Source organism: Dunckerocampus dactyliophorus, chromosome 21 (genome assembly GCF_027744805.1).
Source record: "Dunckerocampus dactyliophorus isolate RoL2022-P2 chromosome 21, RoL_Ddac_1.1, whole genome shotgun sequence".
Classification (NCBI taxonomy): Eukaryota; Metazoa; Chordata; class Actinopteri; order Syngnathiformes; family Syngnathidae; genus Dunckerocampus; species Dunckerocampus dactyliophorus.
This window is the reverse complement of record NC_072839.1, coordinates 5946435-5962638: the sequence shown is the minus strand read 5'-3', so window position 1 is coordinate 5962638 and position 16204 is coordinate 5946435. Positions and strand designations below refer to the sequence as shown.

The following is a 16204-nucleotide window of genomic DNA, read 5'->3' as shown; positions in this document are numbered from 1 at the left end:
TGTCTTGCCTCCAAATCCAGCAAAGAGCCCATATCTAATTTTGGGTTCTGCGTGCAAGGAGCCTCTAAAGATTTTGGAGTCAAAGCTTTTAGTCTCCCAAGGGCAGTTATGGGAGCCGAGGGCGCCGTAAGTCACAGATATGTTGCATGGCGGCCAAGCAGCAGGTGCCTGTTTCCATGACCTAAAGGCCTCAGTATGTGAAGACAGAAAACTCACAAAAACATCCACCAGTATCAATACAGGATTGATCTATTCCTGTCCAACCATCTTCTTGAGTTATTTATGAATAAAGATATTGAATTGTAAATACTGAGCCTAAGATGATGTGTTTCCCAGGGAAGGGTATTTCTTCCAGGAAAAAAAAGAACAGAAAAAGGGAGAAAACTGCAAATATATTTACATTTATTATTGATAAATCATGCTGTTTTGCGGTTGAATTCGGCCTATTATCAGTTTAAAAAAATATGTACATTTAAGCAAATCCTATTATTTTTTCATACATTAAACATTTCAAGCATAAAAATGGCTAAAAGAACCAAAATACAAATAAAGACATTCAGAAGATGCATTCAAAGACGTTGTGATATGTAGTATTCTACACTGGTCACTAGATGTCAGTAATGTTACTGTAATGTTTGGTAAAACACACAAGCACCAGACTTGATCGCAGGTTTGAATCTCACAACAGGCACATAAACCCTAACACAAGCTACTGTTGCGGCTGTAACCCAGGGCAAGCTAAAACTCAACTCTGAACCCCCAGCGTCACTTCCTGTCCGTGCCCCACTTTGCTCCCCTAGCATCGGAACACATCTACAGCAACACACGAGTCTTATTTATGTCTGAAATGGCTTAATTACTCTTATTATGTCTACTATATTGCGTAAAGTGACTATAGGGGTGTTATTTCATATCTATAGGGGTTTAATAATGTTAAAAAACATATTTAGAAGGTCATAAACAGGTTTTCAATGCTCTAACTACAAAAATATTCAATTTATAAAGAAGGAATCCTACTTTGGGCAAATTCACTTATCACGGTCAGGTCTGGAACCAATTAACCACGATAAAAGAGGGATTACTGTTGAACCAATTGGTTTTAGCATCTTTAATGCACAAAATGTAACCGTATGCGGCCCTCGGTGGAAAAAGTTTGGACGGCCCTGATGTGAGGTAAACTGCACAGAAGCGGTTTTCTCGTATTTTAACCATATAAAAAACAAAAGGCATACAAAAACAGACTTATTTCATATAAAAAATGTATAATGATATCTCCAATTACATTGTTTTTTGAGGAGCTAGATACGTTTTTTAAAAACATGGCACAAAGGCGTTATGCACTTGTGTATTTAATGTTTTGTACATAAAAGAGCAGTTCATTAAAACTAACTTCACTAACTTCAGTCTGCATGCCAGATTGTCAATCATCACCTCGAAACATTACATTGCTTATCCATCGGCATTTGGATTATCATCACAAAGAAATGACAATTGATGACTCCTGTCTTGGCCTTATTGTGCGTATTTCGTCGTTGTAAACAAGACTAAAAACATGTCTTGATGATTTGGTCGACATAGATGAGCCGTCAACATAAGCATGACCGACTTAAGCGGGTTCCACTGTATTTCATATTTAAGGCTGATGTATTCATTCTTATCGTACTGTATTGATATTTTTCCCTCCTGTCATTATCCAATTATGCTTCAGATTTCAAAATGGTAGTGATTTATTTATGTGTCACAGCATGAGCCCAACGTAGTCATGAACCTGCTTTCTGAGGCAATTAGATTGCTGGTAGACAGAGAGGGTGACATAGAATAGTGAGTACAAACACACACCAGGGAAGACCTGCGTAGTCTCGCAGTAAAATAGAAGCGACAGACTTTGGCAGCAGCAGTCACGCAAGTGAAGTAGCCTTGCTGTTGTCACGCTATCACAGCTGTGCGCGCGCGCCGTGACGCACACAAACACACACACACACACACACACACACTCTTTCACATCTCCTTCCTGTGCTTTCTTCTTCCTCTGCTGCTTGTTTTTTAAACTCTTGCTTCGCTTTCCATCTGGCTGCCCCTTGACCGAAGCTTTTTTTTTTTTTTGCACATTATGTTTTAATCAACACTGTGTGAAGTTTATAAACACATTACTGCCACCGTATTTGGACTTTCCAGTTGTTTACCACTCAAAATAACATGTCTTTCGACATATGAGTGTAGTAATTACATCACTTTTTAATGATGGCCAATTTACAATGTTGTACAGTAAGTAAGCAAAAGTCTTAGGTCACCACTAGACTAAAGTAAAGCGACTTTATATTTTTATTATGTCAACTGGTTCTGTAGTTTGTCAAGTAAACAAGTTATGTTGTCACTTACTTACACTATGTTTTTTTTTTAATCAAAATTCAAAAAAATCAAAAATCAAATTCAAAAGTGAGAAAAACCTTAAAACTGACAGCTAACCGTTTCAGTGGGATAAAGTAGTGACACAGCAAGAATCCACTATATGGGATGGAGCCTTAATTTGTATGTATTTATTTACTTACTTATTTTAAATGGTTACTTTTTATCTTATTTATTTAAACTCTCTTCGTAATGTTGAACACTTTTTTAGCATTTTCTTTTAACAAGAACAAAATTGATGACTGGTTGTAAACAATGGAAGTGAACAAATTACCAGTACCAGTATGTAAAACTTGCGTCAATGTGCATATTTTTTTACTAATAAAATCATGAAACGACATGGTTTATTAATTAATGTATTTTTGAAAAACTGGGAAGCCATGAAATTTGATGTGCTGAGGCACGAATGTATACACTTTGATCGATCAATTAATCAATCAATCATTGGTGGCTCACAATTTTTAAAAAATGAAATGTTTCTGTGATAAAATCCAGTCAAATAGCGCCATGCTTTGATTTTGAAGCTTACCTGTACTTTGCACTGAATAGGAAGTGACTGTGCACGTTTTAATGCTGTGTAACTAGACTAGTCGTTCAGTTGCTGTTGTTGTTTTCTGCTTCTTAGTAATAATGATTAAGTTAACAATACTACAACACATGTTGACAGTTGGACTGTTCTAATGGAGTATGTTTGTTTTTGTGTGTAGTCTCTGACAGGATTCGCCTTGGTGGTGAGCAGTGATGGGATGGTGTTCTATGCCTCGTCAACCATTGTGGACTATCTGGGATTCCATCAGGTTGGTCCAACTGTTGCACTATTGTGCAGGATCACACACAGTCCATAGAGCATCGTGTTTACTCTCTGGTCTGGATCAACAAGTGTCAAAGACGGGTCAGCTCCTTAATCTGACGCAGCAAGTTCATTCTTCCCCTTTTTTTTTGTCTTCCCTCCATCCATTTTTTTGCTTTTATCCATTTCTTGGTTAATGAGCCAGTATAAATGCTGATAGCTATCTTCAGGACAGAGTTAACTTTTGGCTTAGAGGCCACAGTGAGGTGAAGGCCTCAGTTACATCTTGAAACGCGTGTGTGTGTGTGTGTGTGTCCGTGTGTTGATAAGTCACCAACGGTTTAGCTTCCTTCCTCTCCAGTGGCCATATCAAGCCAGTCATTAATTATGGATAATATCAACATGGCCTTGCCTGCTCCGAGATGCTTAAGTCATGCCGCTATTTTACAACCACAAATAAAGTGCTTTTCACTGTTTTAAAGCCCCCTACCCCCGCCCTTTTGTTCACATTTCTCTCACACACACATCACACTGACACTTTGCAATTGGAATTATTCTGCAACAATGATCCCACTTGACTAACAATCACACAGGGATGCAATAACCGAAAAACAGATTAGTCTGAAATGAATGAGCATACTGTGTGTGTGTGTGTGTGTGTGTGTGTGTGGTGGGTGGTTTTAATTTAATTGTCTGTCTAGTGCAGGGATGGCAAACTTCCTGAATTGCGGGCCATGTTGGGTTAAAAAATTTGAAAGAGCGGCCATCTATATATAGGTGGTCATCAAAAAGAAGGACATACTTGCTCACGGTGCAACGAAACGAAAACACAATACATCCACAGCAAGTTAACGCATCACATAAATCAACTACTACTACTAGGTGGGTGATAAACAACAACTAAGCGCTAAACATAACACGTAACTTCAAACTGTTATTTCCAAATGCCTGCAAGGCATGCTGATCAGCAGCAACAACATGAACTATGACATTGGCTATCAAGAGTATTTTAACTTTTCCTTGTATTTCTCTGACAGCCTCCTCAATCAAGGAAAAATGTGACAAAAAATGGGAAAAAAAAAAGACTACCACAAGCTGCCCAGCATGCCTTGCTGTGGGAATATATGGACATTTTTTTGCAGTTTGCCCACCCCTGGTCTAGAGGACCATGACAATAAAGTTTTCGTACACACACAAATTTTTCTTCCGATGGCTAGAAAAAGACGACATTCCTTGGACTGGCTGACTCACGTCAACATAAGCCGTTGTCAACATAACGAAAAATAGCTTTGATTGTGTAGAGCAGGGGTGTCCACAGTTTTTCCACTGAAAAATGAAAGAACGCAAAGGCCACTTTAATATTTTGTGTAGTGACACATGTTGATATCCTAAGAAGTTTAAAAAAAAAATGCATCTCAGCTAGGTGAAAAACAGTATTATTAGTACGAACTTTGCTCTTTTTTTCCCCATCTCCTATTTAGATTTCTTCTTTACAAAATCATTTTTGTACATTTTCTTCTTGTAATATTCTGACTTTATTCCCATAATATTTTCTCCCAAATAATTTCCCACCTAATTTTCCATATTTCCAATTTATTTTCTCTTGTTTCTCATATTACTACTTAAAAAAAAACATCTTTTTTTAATATTTAAACTACGCCACTAAAATGAATTTTTTTTCACAATATTACGAGTTTATTCTTGTAAAATTGCAACATTTTTTCTCGTTAGAATATGACTTTTCTCTCAACATTTTGACTTTATTCTCATAAAATTACCGTTTTTTTTTTCATTTCTATTTTTTTGGTAAATTTCAAACAATTTCAACTTTCTTCTTGTAAATTTTCTTCTCGTAATATTATGACTTTATTCCCATCATATTTTGACCTTACTGTCATTTTTTAACTTTTACCCCATTCTAATTTTCCCCAAATTGTTTGTTTCTCAAAATATATCAACTTAAAAAAAAAAGTCTTTTTTCTTTCATATTTCAACTTCGTACAACTAAAACAACGTAATTTTCCCTCATAATATTACAATGCTATTCTCTTAAACTTTTGAATCTTTCTCATTAGAACTTTTTTGTGTTAACATTTAGAATTTATTCTTGTCAAATTACTGCTGATTTTCCATTTTTCCTGTTGTCGTTTTTTTTTCAGTTTTTTGTTAAATTATATTTTTTAGAATGTGCAGCAGGCCAATAAAAAAAAAAAAAAAAAAAAAAAAAAACAACAGCTGTGGGCCGCAAATGGCCCCCGGACCTCACTTTGGACACCTCTGGAGTAGAGCATGCTTTTAGGCAAAATGTCTTCTGGTGGATAAGAATCTAAAAAAATATTTAAATGGGTGCATTTTGTTAGTTGCTGTGGTAGAATACAGATTAATACTGCCATGCTTTTATATTGAATCTTACTTTGGACTGAACAGGAAGTCAAAGTGTGCACGTCTTACTGCAGTGTAACTCGGCAGTATTTACTATATGTTGGTGTTGTCGTTTCACACTACTTACCGATAATGATGAAGTTAACAATAGTACAACACCTGTCGATATAAACTGAAATTACCCATTTTCACAGAAATGACCTCTTTGGGTCTCACATTTTATGCTGACGTCAACTTAAGCGGTCACTTTTTAGTAATAAGAACACCACCAAGACTCAATGAGTCACTCGACAGACGGGGTTGCAGTACAAGACACAGAATGGATGTATGGTTGCAATGGTGGCCTCAAGCATGCACATGACTTTTGTGTGGTTTGGTTTTATGTTCACCAGAGACAGGAAATCACTATTATTTTTTATAAACATGACAACTCAAATGTAGTTCTCAGTGCTTACTAATGTGTCCCATAAAACAGGTGACTTTGAAGGCTATGTGTTGACTGTCAACTCATCCAAAAAGTCTTTCTTCAAGAGCCCACAGACTATCATGTTGGATTTTAGACGCTGTCTACAAAAACATTCCCACACACTCTCTCACAACTATTTTTTTGTTGTTTTTAAGTACCATAGTTTGCCTTGACAACATGTCATGTAATCCCGCGCCCACAATTGTAGTCAAAGGGACACTTATCCCTAATATACCGCAAGGATAAACACACGTAGTAGCACCACAAGAGAAGAACAGAAAAACTCCAAAAAACTCCAAAGGCCTTTGATCGTATTTTCTGCCACAGTTCGCCTTTGAAGGCCAACAAAATTATCACTTCCTTGCCTTTTCCTTTTTTTTTTTTTCTTCAAGAAACATAAACAATAGTCACTCGATCCATCTGTCTGCCGGACTGCCGGTAGGGCACCAAAACCACAGGATGGGGCGCGTGGTGAGGACGGTGGGAACAGATTGTATTTTTGGAGGCAGTCGATCAAAAGCCCTCGCGTGCCACCAGTGTGGAAATTTTCGAGAGGGAGGGAAGAGGAGATGGTTGAACATGCTAGTGAGGAATCCGTCAGGGAATGACAGAAAAGCAAAGCAATTGCTGGAAAAAAAAGAGTAAGATGACGAGAGCAGGCTGGAGTCTGACTCACTGTGTGTATGCGTGTGTGTGTGTGTGTGTAAATGGCGAGGGTAAGCTGGGCCGGACTGCTGTTCGGGAGCTGGTGTCACGCGATGTTTGACAAACACAGCTGCCCTCACTGGCCCTGCAGCTGCCCTCGCTCTTACTGTACTTGCAAAACTGTGACAGCATGATGTGACTCCCATTGACTTGGGTGTACAATGTGACGTAAACCTGTTCTCTCAGTGTAAATGATCATAATCTTGCCGCCATCTACCACAAACAAGGATGGCGACAGACCTGACATAAAAACAAATATCATTTTCACTCTGAATTAAAAAAAAAATCTACATTCTCACACATTGTAGTCTTATAAATAAATGTCTTTGTCATTATAAAAAAATGTTCTCAAACTGTCTATTACTATTTTAACCAATCAGAAGCCCAAAGTCACCTGGGATAGGCTCCAGCATACCCCCGCGATCCTAGTGAGGACAAGCGGCATAGAAAATGGATGGATGGAAGCCATAACAAGTTGCAGCCACACCTCCGTGCTTTTACGTCTATGTAAAACTACGTGTAAAGTCACTACTCAGTACTCACGTCTGTCGTTTTACAAAATTAAGGTGATAGCAGCTCTGCTGTAAAATAGTAAGCATAAAGTTTATGTATTTTTTTTTAAATGTGTGCCTTTTTTGCTTTAGTATGTCTTTATAAATATATTATTAATCATTATTACATTTTTAATAATGTATTCATTGTATTTATTATGTTATTATATATACTTAATATATGTTTAATTTTTTATAATTGGAAATATTTCCTTAATTAAATAAAATAATTAAAAGAAAAGGATTTTATTTAATATGTATATTTTAAATAACAGTAAAATTAAAGTTAAAAATGTTTTCTTTTAAATGTGTGACTTTTTTCAACTTTAGTACATCTTACAAAATGTATTATTAAGCAGTGTTATATTTACAGTAATATATACAGTAACTGTATCTATAATAATATATAATTGTATAATACATAGAGTGTACCTAAAATTGTGGACACATATATTAATATAGAAAAATGCATATATTAAACAACTATAAAATTATTATGTATACAATATCACTAAATTATTTTCTTCTTAATTTAATGTATTCATTTGAATATATTTTATTTACTGTATACTATATATATATTTTATAATTGTCAATTATTATAAGCAGGAACATAAAAGGGCCTTCAAAAAGATACATATAGCTGACTTTGACTTTGCTACAGCAGCCATATTCTCACAGTGGATGGGATGCTGAATAATTCATTCATTTTGTGTCTGTGGCTTTTTTTTTTTAAATCCAAGTTTAAAGATTAAAGTTTTGTGCGTGATTTCCTCTTTCTAGACGGATGTGATGCACCAGAATGTGTTTGACTACATCCACATAGACGACCGCCAGGAGTTTAGAAGCCAACTGCACTGGGCCATGTGTCCTCAACAGCACCAGGGGGCATCAGCACATCAGGACACTCAGCTCACTGCAGGGACTGGTGGGTCATTTATTGCAGGAAATTACAATTGTAGCCGCTGAAATGTGCCTACACCCCAAGTTAAACTGCACCTAATCCATCACTTTAATGATGTAATTGCATTCATATCCACCTCTAACCTACTTTATTGGCTCATTTCTGTATATTTTGCTTTACAAAGGAAACAATTACACGCTGGTTTTGCATTTAGGTGATGACTTTGCGGTGAGCAGCCTGTTCCACTCTCCAGAGGCGGGGGGCATTCCTGCCGAGCTCTCCTGCTTTCTAAACAGATGTTTCATAGCGAGGGTTCGCTGTCTCTTGGACAGCACATCTGGATTCTTGGTGAGTGATACGAAGCCTGCTAAAGTGAACAGTAATACTTCAAGATGCAAACTGAGTGGTAAAAATCCTCTTGGAGGGGATTCAGGTTCAATTAAAGTAATATGATGCACATGCAGCAGGAAGTGCTCTTCTACCAGTGTGTAATCTAAGATAATTCAGTGCACAAGTCTTGCATATTAAGGAGGACTGGTTCGTCTCAAGAAGAAAAGTACTAGAGATCTGATGACAGGCCAAGCAGAATGGACTCAATCAGAGTTGATCGAGTCCATTCTGCTTGACTTTGGCACACAAAAGAAATTCTATATGGCAATTTTAGGTACTGGAAGCATTTGGAACCAAATAGTCAGTAATGTTTGTGAATGGTTTCCTCATCAGTCAAGATCAAATACAAAAAGAATACAACAAATTGAGTATTTCTACTAGAGTGGTTGATTGATGTACTGTGTTTAGTGATAAGCTAAACAATATGGCGGAAGTTCTACTGTGTGTTCGTTGGTGCATTAGCAAACTACTTTCTGGTTCAAGGAGTATGCCGTAAAAGCTTCATTATGTTACAGCAGGGGTGTCCAAACGTTTTCCAAATTTTTTTTTTGAAAATATACTGTATAATCACAGACCTGCCAAAATGTAATCTCTCCTATGTTCAAACCACCAAATTCTTCCTGTCTCCCATCCCAGACAATGCAGTTTCAGGGTAGGCTGAAGTTTCTCCACGGGCAGAAAAAGAAGTCAGCCTCCGGAGCTCCGCTTCCTCCCCAGCTGGCTCTCTTCTGCATAGCTGTACCCCTTCTACTCCCCTCCATTACCGAGATGAAAATGAAGAACATGCTAATGCGGGGAAAGAACAAGAGCGGAGGAGGCATTATCTCTACACTGGAGCATGGGTAAGAGCGCTAGTGTGTGTTTATTAATATATTACTATAATGTGTCCAATGATTGTCTTAATGGGGGTGCTGCAATTAAAGGTCATGCTTTTTAAAACTAACTTGATGCCATTGTTCCAATTTGGCAAACAGTGAGTTTTGATACATTCTGATGATTTGTTTTGACCTCTGGAAAATGACACCATTTGTAACATTAGCCCGAGCTAAAGGGCAATATGTCGGTGTCGCATCACTATATTGGTGCCTGAAGTTAGGAGGCACATTATCGCAGTTTACATGCACAGTACAGTTGATGATCTGTATTAATATTCATGACCCAAGAATAGAGAAAAAAACATTAATAGTTTGGCGTCCTCATGCATTATTTATACTTTTTGGATTCATGGTTTCGAGTGGTGCACGTGGCAATAACCCAATGAACCTACAGATGCTAGAATTTAACTTAGTCCAGCGTAGACCTCCACCAAAGTTGAACGGCAAACAAGTGTTGGGCAAAAAATTTGTGTAGTGCCATATTCCTGCGTTTGTACGCTTGCAGGCTACTTCCTGGTTTATAGAGGATAATAAGATTAAATGCCATCTAGCTAGCTAAACTATATTTTTGCAGATGTTTTCTCCATATGTAGGGATTGAAAAACCCACCACTCACCAACATAACTCTTCTCCTATATTGACTTCATAATACATGAAGATATTGTTGAGGATTGGTCCATAAACAAGCAGTCCTGGCCATCATTGATCTTGTGGTTCTTGGATGTTTACTCTGTTTTCAATTTTGGGATGACACAAATCTAGGAAAAGATGACTCACTTCTTGAATGACTTTCTCATGAACTTATGTGAACCAAAAACTTAATATTTGTTCTTTGAGTCATTCATGTATTGGTTGAGATTCCCACTGAGTGATATTTTTGGAAGCCATAGGAAATACTGTATTTGTATTATCTTATCATCTTGGCCTTGGCACTCTATTTATTAAGAATGTTAGAAAAGTTATGATTAAATACTATGATTTTACTTTGCAGTACCTTTACTATCTTTGTAAAGAAATTTTGATACAGCTCTTGTTCATAATGAAGTGTATTGTTCGCGTCTGTGCCGCTTATTTACAGTGAAACCTGTTTAAGTCCACACACGGTGGACTGGCTGGCTGTCACCATACCCGAAAATATCCATTTACTTGTGACTTTGGCCAGAAACAAAGAAAATGGGTGATAATAAAGGATTTTTTTTACTTATGGCCGTTTATATCACGCCTTGGATCTCAACTCAAATTTAATGACGACCAAAGCAGTCAACGGTGCATTTCCACTGTAATTCATGTCTCCCCTGACCCATTTTCCATCCTGTCTTACAGAGAACGAGGGGAACACCTCCGTAGGCACTCCTTTAGTGGGGGAATGGGCGATGTAGCAGACCCTCTCCTCCTCTCCTGTCCAACCCCTGGGGGCACCCAAAGGGGCCACCACACTCCTTGGACCCCACTCACCAAAGACAACCTCAAGTTCCGCCCTGATGGCTACTATAACCAAGAGGAGCCTCTCAACTTCTGCAAGTCGTCCATGTCTTCCCATAAGGGCCTCAGTCCAGGATTGGGGAGCGGTTGGCCTTTGCGGCCAACCTCCGGGCCCCTCAGAGGGGGCCAGGGTGTCGGTTACATCCCTTCTAACCGCTTAAACAAGGCTGGCCAATATGGGAAGCCGTACCGTCTTTCTCCCAGCTGCCATAGCAGCAGGAATGGTGAGGTGTTTGTGTCCAAGCTCTACGGGAACCTCCAGATTCCTGCGGACCCAGACCCCTACTGCGTGGATTTAGTGAAAAGCGAGAACGGTTACGGCGAATGCTACGACGGCCACCTGATGCCCGAGATGCCCCCCATCAAAGTAGAGCACGACTCAGACTCTGAGAATGGCTGCGATCCTTATGGCCGACCTTGGGCAAACCGGGATCCGGATGTTATGGACCGTCGCTACGGTAACGGGATATACGACCAGAGCTCCGGCCTCCAACTGAAATCCGAGGCTGATTATTACGATCTGCAGTACTCACCCTGCCAGCGGGGCAAAGCAGGCATCAGCCCACCGTACAACAGCGGCAACTTTCAGAACTATGCAGTTAACAACAGCGGACGTTTGCTGAAATGCGACAAAGACTTGGGCAACAACGACAACGGCCAATTTAGCCCTCAGAGACTCTCTCACACCCAATGCAGTAATCAATCAGTCAACCTCATCGACTCGCACGTCTACCAACAGGAGCCTCAAAAGGCCTACTTGCACCAGGACTTCAACAAGCATTATGAGTTCAAAGGTCACGGGCTGATCCATTCCATCAAGCGAGAGCCCATGGACTCCCCGCCGTGGTCCGAGGGCGGCCACGACATGAGCAAGGCCATGACGGTCGGTCCGAGGAACGTTATGCCGTGTGTGAGCACGGGGCACCACAAATCAAGCCCTTTCATTTATATGCCCTAAAAATGTGTTGTGGCCCCTTCCCCAACCCCGTCATCAACCACACACACACACACACACACACACACACACACACACACACACACACACAATGTAGAGTAGTATTCTTGTTTTCCCTGCACATTTACCAGCATGAAAATGCAGGATGTCAACATTCTTCGCTTTGATGAAGAGGTGACAAAACAGGCTCAGGTTCTCATGTTAGTGTTTTGACAATCAAAACTCATATTTTGGCTTGTTGATTTTGTCTTTTCTAGTTGGTTCCAAGCACTTTTGGAGTAGTGGAATCATGTGTAGAAGCACCGCTTATTTCATGTGTTGCGCATTCATGTGTTTGGACATTTTGCTCTCACGTTGTTACACCAATGTCAACTTGGTACACAGGAGATGACTCACCTCTGACACTGGGTTTTCTTCAAGGGAGATTACGTTGGAACATGCTTGAAGAGCTATTGGATATTGGTGGAGGTTTTGCATGTTTCAGCACTTAAGCTACAAATTGCCCACACGAATACTGCACGAGTACTGAAAAATGAAAACACAGTGCATCAATACCTGCTGGATAAGAGGTAGAATAACATACAGTGGATCCTCTGAGGTTTAACACCTTCACTGGTCAACCCGACGTTGTTAGAATTTACAAACACTATTTCTTACTGGAAATTATGGAAATGAAAATACATCGCAAGACAGTGACAGCAGTGAGGGCAAATGCAGTAATGTAAATGTAAAGTCAACATCCCTCAGATTGCTTGACTCACGTCGGCATAAGCAGTTGTTAACATAAGTGAAATGAGCGTTGATCATGCAGAGCAGGGGTGTCCAAACTTTTTCCACCAAGGGCCACATATTGAAAAATGAAAAGATGCAGGGACGCTTTCACATTTTTTAAAACCAGCCCATGTAGACATGCAGAGATGTTTTTTTTTTATATTTAAAGAAAAAACAGCCTGTATCTCAGCTTTTTCTCCCTACATTACACTGTTTTGTTGTTTTTCTTTTCACAAATATTTCAGCTTTATCCTTTTTTCATTCATTTAAATTTTTTCGCAGACATTAATGACTTTATTCTCATATTTTTTGACTTTGTTACTGTAATATTAGAACTTTTTCACAACCTACTTTTGTTTTGTTTGTTTCCCATTTTACGACTCTTTTCCTCTTCAGCTTTTTTTCTAATTCCAACTTTTTTCCTCCTAATATTATGACTATACGCTCTTTTTCTTCTACAATTACATTTTTGCGGTTGTTTTTTTAAATTTTCTTGTTAAATTTGCCAAGGACCAATAAAAAAAAAAGCTGTGATCCATAAATGGCCTCCAGGCCGCACTTGGGACACCCCTGATGTAGAGTGTACTTTTGGACATGCGCAAATCTTAGGCTAACATTTTTTTAGAATATGTAAATGGGTGCATTTTATTCATTGCGGTAGTAGAATCCAGGTTAATATGGCAATGCTTTTATTCTGAAGCTTACGTTGCACTGAACAGGAAGTCACAGCGTGCACATTTTAATGCTATATAACAAGACAATAGTTAAGCTGCTTAGCAAAAATTATGATGTTAATATGACAATACATTTCAACATAAACAGACCCTTTATATATATAAAAAAAAGCAGTCAGCCATGTACTGTATGCCGATGTCGACTTGAGCAGGCACTTTCTTGTAATACAAAGAACACGGCAGACCAGGATTTGACAAGATCGATTTTTCATAGAGCCATGTAAGTCAACTGTATATGTCAAGGTCGACTTAAGTGGACACTTTTAGTTATAAAGAAGACGACGGTGGACCAGGACTTCATGAGTTGGTCAACATGGACAGGTTGTCGACATACAGTAACGGGACCGATGTAAACAGGTTTCACTGTAGCATGTAGCTCAAAGCATAATGGCTAATGATTGATCGGAGAAGCTTGTCAAAAAACAGTTTCCTCTGTTATGTCTGTCAGGCGTGTTCACATTGGAAGCTTTACTTTTAGCGTTATAGTGGTGGTTAACAATTTGAGCTGGGAATGGAGTAAAGTCCTCCCTCGCCACTTCATGCTTCGAATTTCACGGCTTCACTCTATTACGTTTTTTTTCCCAAAATATATTAATTAATAAATCGTGCGGTTTCGTGGTTCAATAGGGCCTATTACAGTATTAGTCAAAAAATATGAGTATCGACGTAAATGTAACAAATTTTTTGCCTACACTAAGCATTTTCATGCATCAAAATGGCTAAATTAACTAAAATACAATTACAAGGCATTCAAAAGACGCTTTCAAAAATGCTGAGGAAATGTAGTATTCTTCATTAAGTGTCAGTAGTGTTACTGTAATGTACGGTGAGACACACAAGCACCACACTTGATCGTCGGAACAACAGGCAAGAGACAAAATAATCCCTCATAAAAATCCCTCCTAAAAACACAGGCTACTTTTGCGTCATTACCCATGGATAGCGGAAGCTCAACTGTGAACCCCTGACGTCACTTCCTGTCTGCCTCTCTTTCAGGTGCCCTAGAAACACATTTAGAGTAACACAGGAGCGCAAGTCTTATTTATGTTTTAAATGGTTATTTACTCCTATTTGGTCTAATATAATGTCTACAGGGATTTAAATGATGATATAAAACATATTTAGAAGGTCGTAAACAGGTTTTCTATGCTCTAACTACTCAAATATTCCATTCATAAATAAGGAATCCGACTTTATGTCTGGAACCAATTAACTGTGATAAATGAAGGGTTAGTGTATTCATATTTCCATTCTTCCAATGGGAAGAATTGTTTTTAAATAAGAACAACTCGGATCTCGAGCAACATTACGACCTTAGAGGTTCCACTGTGCAAAAGCCTGACAGTATTGCAAAGTGCATGCAGTTTGCAGTTAATTGATAAAAACATGTAAAGTGTAACAGAAGAGCTACAAGTATTTTTTACTACTACAACTACATCGATTTATCAATCAAAACAATATAGAAGCAGCTTGTTTTCCATCTATTGACAGTATGGGAGCACGTAGCCAGAAAGGCCAGAAACACAAAACCAACGAGTGAGTGTGTTCAGTGCTGAATCTCTACATATGCAAATTGGTTACATTAAAAGAATACAAATCCTGTATCAAATTGGATTAAAAGGCAAAATATAAAATGTATCTCGCGCAGGGGTGTCCAAAGTGCGGCTCGCAGCTCATTTTCATTGGCGTGGCATATTGTAAAAATACAAATTATAAAAAAAAAATGGGAAAAAGGTGGAACGTAAGGAGAAAAAGCAGAAAATGTTGACAGTAATATATTTTTTCTTTAAATACATATAACGTCTTTGGATATTGAATTGGTTTTAAGCTTTTTTTTTACAAAATTAAAAATATCCAAATGGTATTTTACTGTACAAACCATATACCATATACCGATATACACGCATTTTTCAGTACGTGTCCCTCCTTGGAAAATGTTTGGACACCCCTGATCTGACCAAAACACTGCACATGAGTTCCATGAGCACATTATAAGTGGAAGTTTTTTTTTTTTCTAGTTTAAACTGAAGGAGAAGACGTTTTTGACGTTTCTAGTCTTCTGTCAAAGCGCACAATAAGATCTTCAACGTTGAAATTAGATAAGATGTGCTTGTCTTTTATTGTCACAGCTTATGTTGTACAGTTTGTATTAGTGTTCATTATAAGATCAGCAATTCAGTTGTCTCGCTGCAAAAAAAGACACTTTTGGTTTTAACAATGTTGTTCGGTCAACCTAACGTCAGACGTGGTCTTCACAATCAGTGTTTTTTGCACATGGCAAGGAAAAGCACCAAATGAATTCAATGTCGGAGCCTCAGTTCTGTAAAGCTACAGAATTGCACTACTGAGAGTAGTTCAGTTGAAGTTCAGTTGTTTTACTTTAGTCAACACGCACAAGCGTACGTTGTGTCACTGTTATGAATTTGTCTTTTGCTTTATGTGTGTGCTCATTTCAATACACGTTTGATGACTCGTATTTATTGTAAGGCAAAAGTGTATAATTTAAAACCTGCAGTTTGAAGGCTTTTCTCTTTGTCTGAGGTAAATCCATGTGGCTTTTTCTTGCTACCGTTTTGTAAAACAAAAAGGAAACTGTCCTACTTGTGTCATTGAGGAGGTAGTGAACACAGTGTACATATGCAGTGTCTTCCAATGTTTCTACGTGTTTTTGCAAATCAGACTTCTATCTATTAAAAAAACTACTTTTCTTTATATGGAAAACACGGCTGCTGTGTTGTTCTTTCGCCATTTGACATAATCAAATAAGGACATCATTTGTACTTTAATTCAAAC

General features: G+C 38.3%; 2 protein-coding genes across 6 annotated transcripts in view; one reads left to right on the top strand and one right to left on the bottom strand.

Moving 5' to 3' along the window:
• The window catches only part of ahrra (aryl-hydrocarbon receptor repressor a), an 82119-nt gene extending 66872 nt beyond the window's left edge, over nt 1-15247 (top strand). For both annotated transcript variants that reach the window (XM_054764837.1, XM_054764838.1), the window contains 5 exons: nt 3114-3203; nt 8084-8228; nt 8419-8552; nt 9231-9436; nt 10793-15247. In XM_054764837.1, coding sequence (XP_054620812.1) covers nt 3114-3203; nt 8084-8228; nt 8419-8552; nt 9231-9436; nt 10793-11909 — 1692 coding nt within the window. In that variant the 3' untranslated portion in view covers nt 11910-15247. The remainder of the gene's footprint in view (nt 1-3113; nt 3204-8083; nt 8229-8418; nt 8553-9230; nt 9437-10792) is intronic.
• pigm (phosphatidylinositol glycan anchor biosynthesis, class M) overlaps nt 1-16204 on the bottom strand; it is an 82338-nt gene that overhangs the window by 51275 nt on the left and 14859 nt on the right. The gene's annotated exons all lie outside the window — the stretch shown is intronic.